The sequence below is a fragment of the Pteropus vampyrus genome, unplaced genomic scaffold (genome assembly GCF_000151845.1).
Source record: "Pteropus vampyrus isolate Shadow unplaced genomic scaffold, Pvam_2.0 Scaffold123, whole genome shotgun sequence".
Classification (NCBI taxonomy): Eukaryota; Metazoa; Chordata; class Mammalia; order Chiroptera; family Pteropodidae; genus Pteropus; species Pteropus vampyrus.
In genome coordinates, this window is record NW_011888904.1 from 1,632,684 (window position 1) to 1,651,314 (window position 18,631).

General features: G+C 51.1%; 1 protein-coding gene and 1 long non-coding RNA gene across 3 annotated transcripts in view; one reads left to right on the forward strand and one right to left on the reverse strand.

Annotated features, from left to right (window-relative positions):
* Positions 1–31: 31 nt before the first annotated feature.
* SHB (SH2 domain containing adaptor protein B) overlaps positions 32–18,631 on the reverse strand; it is a 63,233-nt gene continuing 44,633 nt past the window's right edge. Inside the window, exons 2-3 of one of the 2 annotated variants that reach the window (XM_023534209.1) lie at positions 15,305–15,425; positions 32–11,825 (exon numbers count right to left, since the gene is read on the reverse strand). In XM_023534209.1, the coding sequence (XP_023389977.1) occupies positions 11,794–11,825; positions 15,305–15,425 (153 nt within the window). In that variant the 3' untranslated portion in view covers positions 32–11,793. Of the gene's footprint in view, positions 11,826–11,919; positions 12,297–15,304; positions 15,426–18,631 lie in introns of those variants that run through there. The other variant, XM_023534208.1, reaches the window with a different exon arrangement.
* On the forward strand, positions 15,971–17,888 carry LOC111743811. The gene is made up of 2 exons (XR_002781888.1): positions 15,971–16,976; positions 17,145–17,888. It is a non-coding gene; the product is annotated as an uncharacterized LOC111743811 (long non-coding RNA).

Consider the following 18,631-nt stretch of genomic DNA (forward strand, 5'->3'; position numbering starts at 1 on the left):
GAGACCCCAAGCTAACGCAGGGCTTGTCAAACCATGGGACCATCTATCTCAGAAACATGGAGCCAGGCATCAAAAAGAAGAACCTGGGGCTCACTCCAGTGAGTCTGTAAGGGATAGGACCTAGGAATCTGCATTCACAGCATCATCCGCCCACCTCACCCTCGCTTCCCTATGTGACTATGGTACAAACTGATGTTAGAAGGCCTGACTCGGGTCTTTAGGGCAGCTTGCCCTTCACTGAACCCTGGGTGGTGGGCAGGGTGTGGACTGACAACCCCCTAGCTTTAGAGACTGGCTGGATGAGGGGCCTCTTGGCCTGACTGGACAGCAGTCTTGGGGCAGAGAGCACAGGCAGATATCCCACTGAGCCTCCACATCCCCTGCCCTTCGGGCCCCTTCCCAGTGGGCCTGCTGAGAGAGCCAATTCTGTCTGCAACACAGGGCTAACTTGTAGTCCTCTAGGGGCTCCAACATGATTTACCCTCCAACTTCTCTGGGGGCTGTCCTCATCGCAGCCCTATAGGGGGCAAGGCACTCTGGCCCTCAGAAGTTTGGGGCTGAGAAGCTTTGCTCACCACCTGGGAGCCCCAGAGTGAGTTGGGGGCAGAGGGAGCTCCCAAGATGAACCACAAAAATTGCCCCGTCAATGCAAAAGCCTGGCTTGCGGTTAGGGTGCTAGCCTCCAGTCCTGGTTTCCTGTGCGAATTCAGGAAGGTCTCTTAACCTCTCTGAGCCTTCATCTCCCCACCCACATAACAGGGATATCTACTGCCCTGGAGTGCTGTTAAGAATCAAGGGAGCGTGGATGTGCTCAGTATGTCGATATAAACACAAGTGTCATTGTTACTGATTATGGTATTTTTCTCTCCTTGGGAGGGAGGGGTATCGGCAAAAGGTTTGTGTTTTCTTTCCAGTTTTAGAGATCAAGAGGTAAATGGGCACTATTTTTCAGCAGGGGCAAGAAAGTACTCGCATGGCTTATACTTGGCTCACCCATTTCTCCTGGAAAAGAAGCCAGGGTCCTTGGTAGGCATCTCTGAATGGTCCTTTCATAATTTTGAAATCTCAAGTGAGCGTGTGTGTTTATGTCAGTACTTATAAAGGGAGACGGAACCACCCTTGTCAGGAGAGGAGATTATCGTCAAGCACGTCTCCCTGGCAGAGGCACTGTGTGTAATTAAAGACGATAATTATAGCTCTATGTCTAGTGTCAAACCCAGGGCTCTTTCCAGACATGAATGACTGCGCCTTTCTCGCCCTGTGTGCAAAAACACACAAGGCCCTTTGTGGATGGGGAAAGCGGGCAGCTCTGTCCTGTAGCTAAGGGTGGCTTCTGTGGGCCAAGCCCTTTGGATGGTTTGACCTGGAAGCCTTATCCAGGAGAGCTGGGTCAGACACTCTCTGAGCTGGGTCCTCTTCAGTCTTAATCTTGCTGCAGGATGAGATCAGGTGACGAGAAGCTCCAGAAAGCAGCAAGAGGGCTGGCTAGCTCCAGAGGGTTAAGGTTAGTCCCTCTGGAAGCCACATCCTTGCCAGCACACAGAGCTCTAGAGCTCTCTTCTCTCCCAGCATCCAACAGAACATCGACTCAAGCACCCAGCCCTTCACCTACCCTTGCCCAGAGGCCTCTATAGATAAGAGGTCTTGTGGGCTCTGGAGAGCAGGGGCTTTCGTGCCTGTCTTTATCTACCAACACCTCCCCGCAGGACCTGACTCAGAGCACAGGCTCTGGGCAATGGAAGAAAGGGGCAGGGGACAGGGACTGATGTGATACAGCAAAACGAGCACTGGACTCGGAGTCCCGAGATGTGAGCACATGCCGGGTACTGCTTGCTGGGTGACCCTGGGCAGGCTGCCTTCATTCTCTCGATTTCAGTTTCGTTCTTAAAAATGAGAGAGACTAACAGGGCTGCTTCCAGGACTGTTCTGAGGATAGAATGAGATAATGTCTAAGAAAGTGCTTTGTAGTCAGTAAAAGGAGAAGCAAACGTAAACTGTTAAGACAATAACTCCACACTTATGACCGATAGTCAAGGTCCTGGAAAAAAAACTAGAGAAAGGCCAACTAATCTGATAATATTAATTAGAAATTTCCACAGACCCACAGATTTCCTGAAACAAAGATGTTTTCCTTTCCCTAAGCCCCAGAGAAGGAAAAGACACCACTCCCTGTAGACAGGGCCCTGGAGACAGAGTCATGGACACCCCAGGCGGGGTGCCAGCAGGGGAGGGAGGCAGGGGGAGGGCCTGCTTCTTTCTCCACACCTCCCCCCACAGCTAGACAGAGGTGACAACTCCCAAGGGTGCCAGCCACTGCAAAACCCAAGGGATGCAAGAGGGCGAGAAGACAAGTTGTTCACAGGTCACAAACTCCCCAGACACAAGGGGACACTGGCTGCAGGAGGCCTTGCCTGGCAACAGTCACCAAACCACATGTGGTGGCTGGAAGGAGCCCTGGCCCAGGACTTTACTTGTCATCACTTACTGGATAGCCCATATCCACAATCCAAACCTTGTGTTTCTTCACCTGTAACACAAGGGGGTGACAGTCCCCCAGCCTGGCCTGGCTCCAAAATCCCTACTCTGTAAAGGAAGATGTCCGGCAAGAGGAAAGGTTTTAATACCCTAGTTCAAACTTTTTAAATAGCACCATGCACAGCTCAGGTCAAAGTCAGCAGCACTGGTCCTGGCTGACTTTAGGACTCAGACACTAAGTCTGTCACAGAGGCTGTGAGGCCTGAGGGTTTAATGTAACCAACGGCGTTTCCACCTGGGTCTCAGCCCCAGAGATCCCGCCCTTCTGTTCGGGAGCCCAGTGTGGGGTGTGAGGCTAGAGCCCCGAAGGAAGCCCAGAGCTTTGCATGAGTGCTGGGCGCCTCGGGAATCTACAGCAAATCTTGGTCCAACTGAAAATGAGTTTCGAGTCTAGAGGGTAAATGAACCCTTCCTTCTAATTTCTGGGTGTAAATTATGAAAATAATGAAAACATTGCCTGGTTTCCTCTAAGGCTCAACTTAACAAGGCTCCTTTCAGTGACTGCGTGGGCTGAGCCAGAGGTGGGAGTGAGGACAGGGAGGGCTGGATCAGCCAAGGCCCTAAGCACCTGCCCTGCGTGGGTGCTTTTCACAATCCTAAGGCCCCTTCAGCAAAACACTTGGGCTCTGTCGGGCCAGTCATCCAGCTAGTCCTTCCAGGTCTATCTTCGGACCTGCCCCTAGATGCCTAGGCTTCCACTACTCTCTCTGGCCCAGTCACCAGGTAGAGAAATCTGTTCTAACTGTGGCCCCCACCCAAGCAGACCAGACCAAGCCCCCCCAGAAGCCCCCAGGTATGTCTTCTTTGCTCATACCTGATATACCTTGAGGACTGACTGTAGTCACAGGTAACCTCCCATTTCGATGGCCCTCCTGGGGGCAGGTCCAGGTGGACTCCACCTCCCAGCACAGCAGGGGCTCAGCTTATGCTGGCAAAACCCCTTCCTCCCTTACCCAGCTCAGACACTGTCCCTATTCCCCCAACCATCCTCTCTCCCTCTCCCTAATGGCAGCTGGGCTCAGGATGAACTCTTGCCTCAGCAAAAACTCTTCAGCAGAAGCAGCTCTGAGCAAGGGAATGCAAAATAGCACAGAAACAGAAATAAAGCCCTAGAAAAGGCCAAGGAAAGTGCATGTGTGGAGAGGAGGGGATGCTATCACCCACTGGTTGTTTTAGTTCTGCGTTCTGAAGTTGTTGCTGGGACAGCCCCTTCCTCATCTCAGACTTCTGCTTTTTTTTAATTACTGAGGAGGCGAGAACTGTCCTTCATGGGTCCATCCAGTGTGACCTCACCCCACGCTGCCTGTCCCGTTCTCCACCATCCTCAGACCCATAGGGTTTCCTCATCCTGGATTTGGCCCTTTACCCCACTGATCACCTGACCTGCTCCTGCTTGGCCTTCGGGATACAGATCCCAGGACCCTGGAAATCCTCCCTGATGGCCCCAGGCAGCTGCTGGAGCCTCTGCTCCTGCTTTCTCATCAGTAAAAAATGGAGACAATCCCATGCACTACCTCCCTGGGCCTTAGGGAAGCTGAGAAGGGGAGCTCTGAAGGCAGGGTTCCTCACCAAATGCCACCCAGTCCAGTTCTGATTTGAAGAACTGCAGGAGTTGGAGAAAGAAACAAACCAATGAGGTCAATCAAACACGTGCAGAAGGGCTTCAAGGGAGGGCGACCCTGAGACAGTGGGCCGGGCTGGGCTAAGAAGGGGAGGGCACAGCGTGAGCAAAGGTACCAAGACAGCTGGGAGAGGAGGAAATCAACAGGAGACAGACTCCCTTGCACCCCACTCTGTGCCAGGACTGTGCTGGTAAACCGGAGGGAGGGGGTCGAAATGGTCATGTGGAATGGATGGTAGGTCACGTGAGAGAGATGAGAGCTCAGGTACTCAGGCACCAGCTAGACGGGGAGAGGCTGGGGAAGGTGGTGACACCAAGAGCCAAGGGAGGGTGGCAAGGACAGCATGAAGACTTGAAAGGACTCAATAATCTGGTGAGGGGATGCTGGAGAGGCTCTGTGTTTGGGGCTTGGGGACACGAGCGTATGTGCCAGCATCCATGAGGCCTAGCAATGGAAATGGACCCACAGAGGCATAGGCCAGCAGGCATGAGCCCACGACCAGAGACCTTTAATCCTTGGGGAAGAGTTTACTGATCACTTACACAACACTTAACTAAAAGCAGCAAGTTCTGTCCTGGGGACATTCTTCATCATAAAGTTCTGGGCCAATATCTCAAATACTGGTCACCAACAGTCTGAGTGCAAGTGTTCCTAGCCCTGTAGTTCTTGCCTACCTGGGGCCCCCAGTACAGCAGGTAAATTATGATGTCGTGTAGTAAGTGCTGGATCAGCATAATCATACAGAAAGAAGGATTGTGGCAGCTGGAATAGGGAGGACCAACGAGGAAGCTCGGAGCCCTGGGAGATGACTCTCATCCAATGCGTCATTTTTAGGTTGCCAGGTACAATTATAGGCCTGCGTTCTAGACAGGGGAGAGAAGAAGCGGCATTTTATTTATTTATGCTCACGCAGCCTGTTTTGGAAAAGGACCAGAGGCAGTGTACCATATCAAAACAGATGAGCCAAGCCACTGAAAGAGAGGAAGAGCAGGGCTATTCAAGGGGTGGGGGGAGAAGGGGAGGAAGAGGAGGACTGAACCTGAGCCACCCGCCAAGTGACCCTACAGGTGGCAAGTGTTTGCATCAGAAGAATGCAAACCTGCTGCTTCTCACTCCCTCCCTTGCAGAGCAGGCAGACCCCGCAGAGAGAGGGGGGCCTGGAAAGGGGCACGGTTCAGGTCAGCCTCCATGACTCAGCTATCTCATCCGGCAAAATGAAAATGATCCCACTGCTTCGGCTCAGAGCCTTAGGGAGAATCCCGGCATAATCTATAAAGGACCTTTAAATACAGCCCTCTGCCATCATTATAAACTTCCAGAGAGCCAGCCTGAGCCCTTGTTAGAGGAGGGTACTAATTAATTAGTCAAATAATAGGGTGTGGGGCAAAGCACTGAATCTCCTTCTTCAGGCTTCTGGAGGGGCAGAGCTGTAGCTAGAGGTCTCCTTGGACAGATCTGCAAACCAGCTCCTCTCCCCAGGACCCCCAGGATGGAGCACCTGGGCCCTCCTCTAACTCAAACACACAAACACAAAGGTGCCCACATCTGAACCCACCAACTCCTCCCCTAAGAACCTTCCTCCCCACTTTCAGACAGGACAATCCCCATCAGGTAACTGACACTCTCATCCTCCCATTCATCAGGATCCCAGCTTCTTCCTCTCTCTTAGCCATTGCACCCCAACTGGCAAACTCTTCTAACCACCCACTGGCTCCTGCCTACAGCACCCCATAGCCACAGCCCTGGCTCCAGCCACAGCCCCCTGGCCTAGATGACTGTCATAGCCACAGAGCCACAGAACCAGTCTCTCTGCCTCTTGCTTCTTTTTGCTCTAATCCATACTACACACCCAGGCAGGCACAACTTCCTAAACAACTTCCTAACTGTGTCACACCCCTGCCCCAGGAATGGGTGGTGCTTCCCCAACAGCCTCCATGCTCTGCTCCACATGCAGGGTACTGTTGGGTAGGTGGAGGATGCCAGGAGCTTTGCTGCCAATCGACCTGAGTCTTCCTGGGTCAATTTCTGGACAGGCATTTCCATCAATTTCTGTGCCTTTAGATCTTTTAATGTCTCTCTGGTATTCTGAAAGGCAAGGGGCAGGGATGTGGGGAGGTGAGCTCCTCTGTATCACATTCCTGTTCCTTTATTTCTTCTACCTGTGGGTTTCTCTCATAGCTGCCAAGAAAGAGAAAAGGTTAGGGGCCATGTTCCTGGGGGTCTGGGACCTTGTTGCCAAATGCTCGGCAGGATATCCCAATTACACCTGTGAAGCTGGGTGCCAGCACACACAACGGTGCTCGCTGCTTTGGGAAAATCCACGACAACTCCCAGAGTCTGTGCTCTTGCATGGAAGCCAAGAAGAGAGGGGAATGCAGCTGCTAGCCACTGCGAAAAAGCTGGGCCGCTCATGCCCCAAAGACCAGCTCTGGGATCTTCCTACCTCCTGAAGGCGGCCAGGGCCGTGGGAAACGTCTCCACTCTGCTCTTGACTTTGAGAAAGCCCCTGACTTTCAGGCTTCAGTAACCCAGAGCTGCAGTGACCAGAAGCTGCAGTGCCTGGGATACAGACCTCCTTGTACCAGAGTTCCCAGGACTGAGTTTATGGGAATCATGGTTGTGCGACACTTCCCCCTCGATCCTGCACCCAGAGTGTAAGCTTCATAAGAACAGGGACTTTGTGTTGTTCCCTGATCGACCCCTAGAGTACAGAATAGCACCAGCACATAGAAGACACTTGTGAACACCCGTCCAATGAATGAACGCATCACACTTTGTTCCTTGACTACGACCCTGTGATTTCAGGCGAGTGAGTCTTGGCAAAATGAAAAAGTTGTTTATAGTGAGTAGTTGTTCACTATCTGCTGCCTTTTCTTTCACTCATTCTCCACATAGACCTGTATTCCTGGGCTCATTCATTCAACTGGTGAATATTTACTAGGCTCAAAGAAGACATGAAAATGGGTGAGACCCAGTCCCTTCCTCAAGGAGCTCTAGGCCAGGGAGGGAGGGCTGACAAGAAGCACAACTAGAAGCCGCATGCAGTCCTCCACATGGAGACGGAACTGGTGTCGATGACAAAGACGGAGCAAGGCACCAAGGTCTCCTGTCTGACTCCCGCCCAGAGGCCAAGCCAGCTCCTTCCCCACCTCCCTACCCATTTAGCAACCGGCTAAACTCTCCAGATCTGGCAATCTTCAGAGGAAGATGAGATATCCGTGGGCTCCTGAGAGGGCCCCAGCATGGCTGTCCACCAGCCCTGGGTCCCTAGAGTTAGTTAATATACTCATGCATTCAACAACTATTTACTGAACACCTACTTTGTGCTATGTACTATAATCAGGTACTAAGGTTCCAGCAGTAATAAGCAAAGCAGACATTTCTGCCCTGTGAAGTCCACATCTTAGTGGCAGACAGACTATAAACAAGATAAAATGTAAGAAAAATGTACAGTATGCTAAATAGTGAACAGTGTTAAAAATAAAATTAAGCAGAGAAAGGGGGTTGGGAAGTGTTGAGGATGGCTGAAATTTAAGATAAGCACCAGAGAAGGCCTCACGATGAAGGTCATTTTGAATTAAGACTTCAAGTGTGACTTTGCTCAATGTCACCCTCTCTATGCAGCCCACATTAGCCTTCAGGAGGTAGTATCACCCCCTCCCTCTATTCTCTCTATGGTGTCACTCTTCCTGGCTTGTTTTATACTACAAACAGTGCTCGTCTGGGTCCTTGTCAACCTCCCGTGTGACAGGGGTACCTGGGGGACAGGGACAGAACATCTGGCACACAGCAGGAGTTCTGTCAATGACTATCGGCTTTCTGTGGCCTAGTCCAGTTCTGTTGTAACTTCCCTGAAAAGATGGACAAGCTCTGTGTCAAAGGTCAAAAGGGAGAGAGGCCCAGGGGATAAGAGAATAGGAAGTGACTGCCAGGTTGGCCCACTGGTCACCATAGAAACCCAGGCTTCATGCTCCCCTCCCCACCTGCTTCTCTCCCATCTGGCCTCCCTGGGCTGGATCTCAGCAGGTAAGCACCACCAGGCTGGGTGTGTGAGCCATGCTATTTCTCAAGATCAGGAAAGTCATCCGGTGACTAATACAAAATCTATTTACACTTGATTATCTTCTTCCTGTCCGGTTGGTAATCATTCTGGTAAATGATAGACCAGCCAGGGAACTCTGCACAGTGCATGACCAAGCCTTCGATCTGCCAGGAAGGTGTAGGGGCAGGTTTCAAAACATTTCAAAACAAGGCCGAGGAGCCCTACTTTAGAAGTCAGGAGATCTGCTCCGTGGCTTGCTGCTGTGTGACCTTGGCTAGCTCGTGCTTGGCCTCTCTTGGCCTCAAGCACAAAGAGGATGCTGGGCAGAAAGCACTGCCCTTCAAGGACAGTTACATCCCCCAGCCAGGGGAGGGCTGTGACCACCAGGACAGGTGGCAACCAGGAGAGAAGGCAGACCAGGGCCCTGCAGAGTATGAGAGGTAGCCTGGCAGGACGGGAGTGAAGGGGCATGGGGACGGTTGGGGAGCAGAGCTGTGCAGAGCAGGCTGGATGAAAGAGGCCAGTGCGTGGATATTCTGAGAGCAGAGTCCATGGGCGCTGCACAGCTGGGAAGTGCCTGGACTCGGGGGGCCAGACAAAAAGGCCCTTTACTTTTCCAGCTACCAGGACAAGAGAGTAGCTAGCACAGCCTTGAACCAGGGGGCAAAGATGATGGCAAACACAAGAGGAAGATGGAAATCTCACGTAGGGTGGCCAAAGATGGCCTCTCTGATGTCCAGTCAAGGCTCAAAGACTGCCCTGCCCTTTACTGCGCCCCCATTCTGAGAAGCATTTTCTGGTCTTCAAGGGCTTTATTCTGGAATTTAAGAACAGCAGCTCCAAGAAGGGCCTCTGGACCCTGTCTATCCAGAAGGATGCAAACCGGAAGCTCCCAGGCGTGTCTGTGCTGAAAAAGAGAGGGCAGCATGCCCGTGAAAAAGGAGGGTTCCAAAGCCAGTTCTTTGTCACAACCTGGCAAGACCTGGGCTGGTGCCATTTGGAGGTGGTGGGAGTGGGGCAGGAGGAGGTACAGTCCTGACCAGGACAACTGGAGAAGCCCAATGTGACCAGAGAAGTAGAGAACCTAAGGGTTTATAACGACCCTCATGGTGCCTAGGAAAGAAGGCAAAATCTAATTTTCCAGATGAGAAGACTGAGGCTCAGAGAGAGAAAGTGACCTGCCTCAAGACACACAGCAGACCAAAGCAGAGTGAGAGCTAGAAACCACATTTCCTGCCTCCTTCCTCCTGAAATAGGCCATAACTAGAAACACAGAGACCTGCCATTCTCTCAGAAAGCCTGCTGCTCCTAGAAGAGGCCATGACAGAGGAGGAGAAGATACAAAAGGATGCCCCCACCTCTGCCTTTAAATTTGGTGACTGGCTTTACCTGGAGTGTGTCTACTAGCACATGGGGTTAAGAAGGGCAGAAGGCAAACTGTGAGCAAGAAAAACAGCCACGTCGAGGCAGTGGGTTCTGTGTGAAAGGGCTTTCTTTTCATTTTCTCTTATGATGCTATAAAGTTGATTTAATAATAAAAGCATGCTAAGGATGCTTTTTAATGTGTAATTGCTTATAATATTAAAAGTTATGGAAAAATGCTTTCAATTATTGTGTATGTGATTCATCCTGTGAGATGACACTTTGAACAATTTTATAAGGGATGTTGGGCGTAGAGTCACACATAAAAAGGGGGCTTATGTAACTGTAAAATTCCCAGTTATTTCTGCAGAGCTTCTGTGAGTACAGGACAGTTACGAGACTGTTTTAGCTGTAGGCTAGGGCTCTGGAGGGTGCTGTTTTTCCTGGTTTTGCCACTTACTTAATCTTTCTGAGTCTCAGTATTCTCATCTGTAAAATGAGGGTAAATAGAAGTACCTATACTTCACAGGCTCCTTGTGAGGATTACATGAGTAACCGTGGAAAGTGCTTGGAGCAGTGCTCGGCTCACAGAGAAGCCCTCTGCAAAAACTAACAACCACCATCCCTGTCACCACTACCATCTCGGGTACCTCTAAGAATTCCTGGGGCTGAAGGCCTGGGGAGAAAGGATCTCCACTGAGAAACAGTCTGTGCCCTTAGGTGAACTAGGGCTTTATAATCCAATTAATCTTTACAAGCTCTTGCCCCATGTGCTTTTCCTATCACTATCCTATCAAAAGCCTCAACTCCTGCCACTCCTTGCCCGCAGAAAGTCCCACACCTCCATGCCTTTGCTCAAGTTCTTCCCTCTGCCTGGGTTACCAGACGCAGCTCTCATCACCACCACCTCCCACCTCACTTAGATTGCCCAAATGGAGAGCCTATGAACTGGAAATTCGCCTGCTTACCTCTGTGCACCGTCCACTGACCACCTAGATCCAAGCCTGTCTCCCTGCTTTGTGGATATTCCTAGGGGCAGTGGTAATATCTGCCCAGATTACACAGCCCAGTCTCTAACACGACAAGGCACAGCAAGGGCTCCAGGCCAAGCTGACCCAGTGCCCTGCAGAGGGCCTGAGGATACCTGTTCTATTACTGTCCTGTTGGTTGGGCCACCTACCTCCAGGTGGGCAGGGGCCCCTCCAGGGACTGGCCAGAGAATTCAATAGCACTGAATACCAAGTGAAGGACCAAGAGGCCCTCTGCCTCTCAAAAACAACCATCTCATGCACATGTTCTTCTACCCAAGACTCATGTCAGTGTTGTGTGCCTGATTTTACAATGAGGACACCGCAGCCTCAGTAGGCTAAGCATCCTGACCCACCCAGGCACCCAGGTTGGCCTGAACTCGGAGCCCAGAGCCCTTCTCACCCATCAGCAGGTCTCCATGCATCTGGGCCTTCAAGCCCAGGATCAAGACTCAGTGAAGAGGGAAAGAATCGGCTATGAGGCAGGGCTCTGGAGAGAGGTGGCCTGATTCTACCGGCTCCATGGGAGGCTTGCACCGAATACTGGGGCACTGGGGCAGGGAGGGAACCTGGAAGTGCTCTAATTCTCTCTCTTCAGTTTACACAGGAGGAAACTGAGGCCCGAGTGACCTCAAGAGATGAGCCAAGCAAGATAGAAAGGGGAGATAGGGCGGAACAGTTACGTAGGCCAGGCTGGCGCTGAGGAAGGAAGCTGTCGGCCCTAACCAGATCCTTTCCTAGGCAGAGTTAGTCTCAGGTGCTCCCTTCGTGTGGCTGGTCCCGGGTGTCTAATAATGAGGCGGCACACAGTAAATCATGACATCTTGGAGCTTCAGGTTGACACAGACCTCAGAGATTGCTTTAGCCAACCACTCACCTGAGATTTAACTACCTTTACATCACCCAATGCTGGCTGTTTCGTCCTCTGCTTGGATACCTCTAGTGGTGGGCAACTAACTAGACAGCTTCGCATTTATTCAATGGGTTAAAAAAAAATCTCAAAAGGATTTAAGTTTTTGATCTTCAGTTTCCTTAGCTATAAAAAGAAAGGCTTGCACTGGGTCACTAGCTTTCCAACTGGGTTCCAAAGTGCCCTCAGGTTTTAAAGAGGTAACTCCAGAGCTGCTCCTGGAGTGAAAGAGGCAATGGGGGTACAAAGGGAGGCGATCCATGGGCATCTGGGTCATGAGGTTCTGTGGAGAGCTCAGCCTCCATCTTGGAACCAGAACCTAATTCCTGCGGGTGACACAAAGAGGAGAGGGAAGTTGAAGGAGACAAATGAGAGGGGGATGAGAGTCCCTGGGCAAACAGGCATACTTCTCTACACCCTCCATCCCAGCCACAGCCCGTGAGTCTGGGCCAAGTTCTCTGTTCACAAAAGCACACCTTCCAAAAGCTCCCACCACCTGCTGCATGGAGCCAAGGACACAGAAAACAAAACCTCATCAGTTAATCACAGGCACGTCGGCTGTGCTGGGAGTCTGAAAATCAAATTTCGGTGCACCAGGGTTAAATGGGCCCTGGAAAGAATGTCCTGCATGATGGTTAAAACAGGGCCTTAGCCATCAGCCCCACAATGGACTACCCAGCTGGGTTGCCTTGGGCTGGTTACTTAACCTCTCTGTGCCTTAGTTTCTCCATTGGTACGATGGGCACCTAAATGTCAAAGGATGATGGCGAGGATCCAGTGAGATTTCACATCTAGTGCTGTAAACAAGTACAAGAGAGTTTAGCTGCTGCCTCCACTACTGTTACCATCATTCCATAAACAAGTGAAAACAGAGGCACAGAACGTGCTGCCTAAGTCAAACAGCCAGTTTGCATTGACTGCCCACTCTAAGGCTACTGCTTCGCAGAGGAAACTTCGAAAGGGTCACTCGGGCGGCAAGTGGCCATCCCAGATCCGCTTGACCCCAGCGTGGGCTCCTCCTGCACGGCACAGAGAGGCACGCCCATCTCAGGCAGAGAGGGCATGCTCTGCCTGGCAGCATTATTCTCATGCACCAAAGATGCCTGCCCTGTTATTAGAAGTTAAATACACACATACACATAAATGCTACAGCATCTGAAAAGGGTCGTTCTAAAAGGATGAATGTAACTTTTCCTGTGCCACCCTTTGCTCCACTGCTGACTCCAGCATCCACCTCTGCCCCCCACCTTCCCCTTTTGTCAGCTCGGTGAGCTGCTTCCTGGAACGTTTACAACCCCAACCCCCATCCCTGCCATCAGACACTAGTGACGTTACATACAAAGAATTCTGAGTCAAAGAAAGCCACAACAAGGTCGTTATAACCAGAAGATGTCCTGTTTAATCACTTATTTCCTTAAAAAAAAAAAAAAAAAAATGCGGGTAAATCTGGGCATAGCCTCCAAGCTAGGAACAAAGCCCAGAGCAACAAATAGAAGGATGCTTCTTAGGAGACAGAATGCATGGAGATGCAGGTTCCTCGTGAACTCAAACTGCCTTGGGCCTAGCCCCCATGGGTGCGCCTCATCAAAAAGCCTGAGTCCCATGGGACAATTCCACCCAGCTAAAGGGCTACTCAGTGATGAGGTCCAAGATAGCACCAGGAGAAACTCAGCTCCATTCCAAAGATGCCAGTCAGAGGCGGGGGCCCTCTAAAGGCTCCTGGCAAATATCCTCTCCTCCTCGCCCTCAGCCCCCTGCCCTCATGTTCTCTAGATGTGAGTCTGAGCCCCTTGCTCCCACTTGTGTGATCCCAAGTGACTTGTCCTCAGTTTCCCTCACCTATAAAATGAGACAACAGCTCCTTTGCAGGGACATGGCGAGGTGTGTATGTCAAAGGGCCCAGGACAGAGCCTGGGCGCCAGCCTCAGACGGCTCCTGCCACTTCCTTGTGTCCCGGATACCCCCGCATCAAACACAAACACTACGCTTCCTTCAGTGCTCCACCCCAGACTGCCTGGCCAAGCACAGGCACATTTGGCAGTCTGCCTCCAACTCACTACGTGTCCTTGGGCAAGTCCTTCACCTTCCCTAGCCTCAGTTTCCCCACCTGTAAAATTAGGCTGTTGAGTTTGGAACACCTCAAAGATCCTTTGCTGTCCCGACATCTGACTGTGCCAGCGTCTCAAAGTCACTCCTGTAACTACCACTCCTTTAAGCCCAGACTGATGCCTGCTCAATGCAAGGCTGGCTGGAGCTGCAGAGCCAAAGCTCCCCACCACCAGCCCCCAGCGCTGCCAAAGAGCTGGTGTTTCAGTGAGCCTGATGGGGGTGATGGTACATGGGGGCGGACATGATGGGATGTGATGGCAGCACAGAACAGAAGCAGACCTGGTTCCCTGAATCACTGGAGAGCAGGCTGCCCCTCCTCCCTCAAGACCCTGGCCCCAAATGCATGCTCAGTGCTCTATCTCTTGCCGTCCACAGAGGCCGCTTTACCAGGAGAGATCACGAAGATGAGAGTGAGTATGAGGGGCGGCCCTTTAGAAGTTTGGCCTGAGTCTCTCTGGCCAATCACTCCCAGGCCCTTCACAGGGTGGCCAGGTGTTCTGGAGGCCACACTGGTGGCCAGAGAATCGCTTTCCACGAACAGGAGGAGCACGAGGCAGAATCCTAGAAGCAGGGACTGGACTTGCACCCAGATCCTTCAGCAATTGTCCTATACGGTCTCCACAGCCCTACAAGTTTACATTCCACATGGGCCCCGCTTCTCCTTCCTTCGATTTCAGGAAGAAACAAGAGAAAGTGCTCACAGACATGAACACCAAACAAACAGATAAACAAGAAAAGGGCCACAGAAGGAGGAAAATACCGAGACATACAGGGTACCAATTCACCGGGCCTCAAAATTAGGGGTGGCTCCCAAGCTGCTCCTGGCTACCCTCCTGTACTCTTCAGCACTTTGTACCCCTGCCCTTGTTTCTGCCTTGTGTAGGGGCGGAGGGGGCCACCCCACGCAGCTGCTCTTCCATCTCTTGGATCTTCTTCCAAGAAGATCCATATGTGCCGGGAGGACCCATATGAGGGTTCTCCTCTGCTGCGATCTCCCTACCACCTTGCCTATGCCTGGGGTCAGCTGATAGCTGATAACCATTCATTCTTTAAAGATGCTCCGGGCATCATCCTGGCAAAAAGAGGCCCTTGGAATACTGCACACTGGGGATACATTTTTCTGGGCCCTATATAATTGCTTTGACAGGGTTTTGTCATTAAGGGCCAGTAGGAAAACAGCCACAGGGGGAGAGTCTCTGCGTTTCCATAAGCCTGCCTCGTAGACCAGGGCTCTTTATGCTGCTTCAAGCCCCAAAACAAAGATTTCCTTGTATGGGATCGGGGATAATTTGGTTCATAATTTGGTTCCTAACGATCTAGTCTGTTCCTTTCTACTAGGTAATGAAAGCAAGGTGACTCAGCCTGCTACTTTTATTGCCCTGGCTGCTAGGAGGCTCCAAGTTAAGTTTCTCTGTCAAATGCTATATCTTTCTTCAGTCAGAAATTCCTTATAGGATTTTCCCCTCTCTTTTCCTCCATTTACTTCTCTGTCTTTATTTTGGTTAAGTGTACTTGGTAGGCTAGTGTCTGGACTTCCACTGCACCTTGCCAGGTTCTTCCTGACATGGGTAAAACACGAACTGGTAAACTGTGCTGAAGATTCAACACAGTGCTGCCTCCCAACGTCGTGTGTCTAAGAGTGTCCTCTCTACCTCCCTACTGAGTTGAGAGTCCTTGTGTCAGTAGCTCTGCTTACCTGTCATGATCCTCTGGGCCTCGTAGGGCTCCATGTAGCCCGCGCTCTCCCCCTTTCCTGCTTTACTCTTGAGATCATTCTTGGCGTCAAAGGGATCTGAGTAGTCATCAGCGATAATCACCTGTAGGGAGTAAGATGGCAGAATGAGTCCACCTCTGGCTTTTTGCTCACTGATGTTCACAGCCAGGATTTGCTCCAAACGTAAACTGAGCCAGTGCCATACCAGCAAAAAAGGGGAAGGGGAGGCTGGTGTCCACCCTCGGAGAGCTCTAATTCTTATAGGAGTAACAAAGGGACCCACACTGGCAGTGCTCCATTGCAAGAGAGGGACCTCTGAGCCTGTGCATGCAGCGTGGCCTGCTCTGGGCAGTGAAGTGAGAACAGAAGGGCATCTGGGTAGAGAGGCACAGAGGCAAGAACCTGGAGGGTGTCTTTGGGGAATGTGAATTGCTCAATTTAATGGAATGGAAATGGAGGAAAGTTGGAAAGGAGATTGCAGAAAGCTTGGAAATGCTGACGAGCTCCTGGTGCTGGCTGAGGTATAGGAGGGCTTGTCTAGAGATAATTATGTTCAGTGATCCATTTTCCCCAAATCTGGAATACAACCACGCCTTGGGTAATCAGACAACAATTTGGTGAGATCAACGTATTGCAAGTACTGCAAAGATGACTGTGGCCTGAGACAGGCCCAGTGAAAACACAAAAGCAGCTCAGGCATGGATGGACAGACTGCTGGGGCCAGAAAGGGCCTTGGAAGCAGTAAATTGGAAGACCCGTCTATAGCAGATGGGGAAGCTTAGGTCTGGAGGGGGAAGGGACCTGATCGAGACCCTTGGCCAGATCCTCTGCTCCCAGGGCTCTTCCTGGCCCCTCACTTGTCTGTATTCCAGAAGACAGCAAAGTTTCACAACAAACAGACAGAGCAGGTCACCTGGGGGTAGACAGTGGGGGGCGGAGAGGAGAGTCCCAAGAGAACGTGGGAATCAGAGATTTGAACACTTCAGAGACCAAGCTCCACATTTTCCATGGACAAGGGTAAAAATTCTCAGTTGGAAGCTAAGTGTAAACATGACAACTTTCCCTCCCCTTCCTTACTTCATAACCTTCCTGAGGCTTACCAGAGGAGAAAGGACAGGAATCACCAAACCGTTCCCTTTCAACACACCCTAGCTCCACAACAACTCACTGATGAGACTTTTGTCCCCTTTGGTCACGCATCTTGTATATAGGGCAAGTTCTCGGCCTGGCAGGCAGGGCCACCCAGCTGCCTCCCTTGGGAGGGGGTAGGTCAGCATTTCTCAACCCTTGGGGTTGTATGAATTGTTATTTAAATTGTGGGTTTAATTAGAAACCACAGGAGCCTCCTCTCTCTCTCCCAGCTCCTGGAATGTAAAGCATTTGAGGGGCCTGTAAGCCCAGGGGAAGGGAAAATCCCCCTTTGTCTGCCTGGTGAAAGGCAGTTTGTGGCAGCAGCCCTGGCAGGGTGAGCAAGTGACCTCCTGCTGCCGGGAATGTGATGCCCGAAGAGGGACAGTGGGCAGCAGTCCTGTCACTGGCATGTGGCCGGGGGCCAACGGGAGGCAAAGCACACAGCGGTCACGCTTATCAGTGAAAGACTCAAGGCCGGAGCGTCCACCATCTGAGCATGTGTGCCCTGCTGCTGCAGCTGTGGGTCAGTCTCTGTGTCCCAGTGGGGGCGCTTCCAGATGCTGACATTGTAATCGTGGCCTTTGAGACTCACTGAGCTCAAATGACACCAGGCAAGGGAAAGACTGGGGGTGGGGGAAAAGCTGGGCCAGGCAAAGTCTTTCATTTGATATTTCTATTCTACCATTTGCAGAACACGCCAGGAAGAAAATTATACACCTGAACCACTGTCAAACAGAACAGCTCAGACGCTGATCTGGCGTAGAGTTTTGTGTCTCAGAGTTCAAGGGACCAGAAGTCCAAATGAAGAAAATGATGAACTTGCTGTGGATGACATCTAATCTCGTTCCTCCCGCCCTGGGCTTCCTTACTGTCTCTTTTCAACATGAACATCCTCCATCTATTCTGCAATGAGGAAGGGAGCAAATATTTCCCCAAGAAAACAAAATCATTTTGGGAGATTAGTTGGGGGCAGGGGGTGGCGGTGGGGGGAGTTGGGCTGCAGTCTCTGTAATCTAGAAATCAACATCTCAGCTCCTCTCAGAAGTACTCTATAATTTGCAAACACGGAGGCTTGCAAGGATATAAACCAAATCTTTGTTTGCCGGGAGCTCTGGGAGGCCTTTGATTCAGCAGGCACTATCTGTATTTTCTAATTAAAATGAGATCTGAGCTTGGGCTGTCAAGGGGCCCCCAGCTGCCTGCCCTGCTTACTTCCGTTTCAATAAGAATTTACAAATCCTAAAACCAGGAAAAGCCCCTGGTCTCTGCTGACATATGGTTCCAGTTATACCTGCTGACAGTTGAAAATCCTTCCATTTAAAAAAAAGTTTAGAATTCTGTTAGTTTAAGAAGCAAATCGGAAGGTTCCTAAAATGTATATTTAATCAATTTGCTTGCAAGCTTCAAAGTGACGTGGGCAGAGGGGAGGGACTTTGAGGTTTGAGCAACCTGAAACTGGGCAAACACTCACAGAGCTGTCTGACCTTTTGCAAAATCATGTCCTGGGTTTTTTGGAGTAAAAATTTAACCAGGTGTTAGGAGAGCTGAGTGGGCAGTTAGCCAGAGTGATGTGTGCTGTGCCACCAGCCTCAGCCTCATGCACTGGGCAGTGTGACCACTGTCCAAGCTGCCCAGGGCTCATTGTAAGCCATGATGGCTGTGCAAGGGCCTTGAGTGAAGGCTGCTGATTATCTGAGTTAAAAGAGAGTGAGTTTCCCAGGTGTGGGCTTAGATTCCTGCTGAGGGTGTTTTTGCCCCACTTAGCAGATAAGTCCCTCAAATCTAATTGAACAATTCAACCAAGAGGAAGCCAGAGGGACTTCTCTGTAGGTTAAGCCACCTGGGCACAGAGAGACTTTCCTTGACTTTGATCTTGGATTGGCGAAGACCTGACAGGGCACTGGCCCCCTTCACGTGGCCTGCTCGTGGTCCCATGGGGCAGGTGCAGAGCTGAGAGGGGAACCCAGGCTACTGGTCTCACCACTCCACTATGGAGCTGAGCAGCGACAGAAAGAAAGGGGTTATGGCTAAACCCCAGGCAAACCTTTTCTTGCTTTCCAACAAAACTAGAGATCCCAGGTCAATCCGGTGCCCTTAAAGGACTTTCACAGGCTCATAAAGCAGCAAAACTGGGGGTCTTTGAGAGCTGCTCCCAAATCCCTTTGTGTTGTACATGGC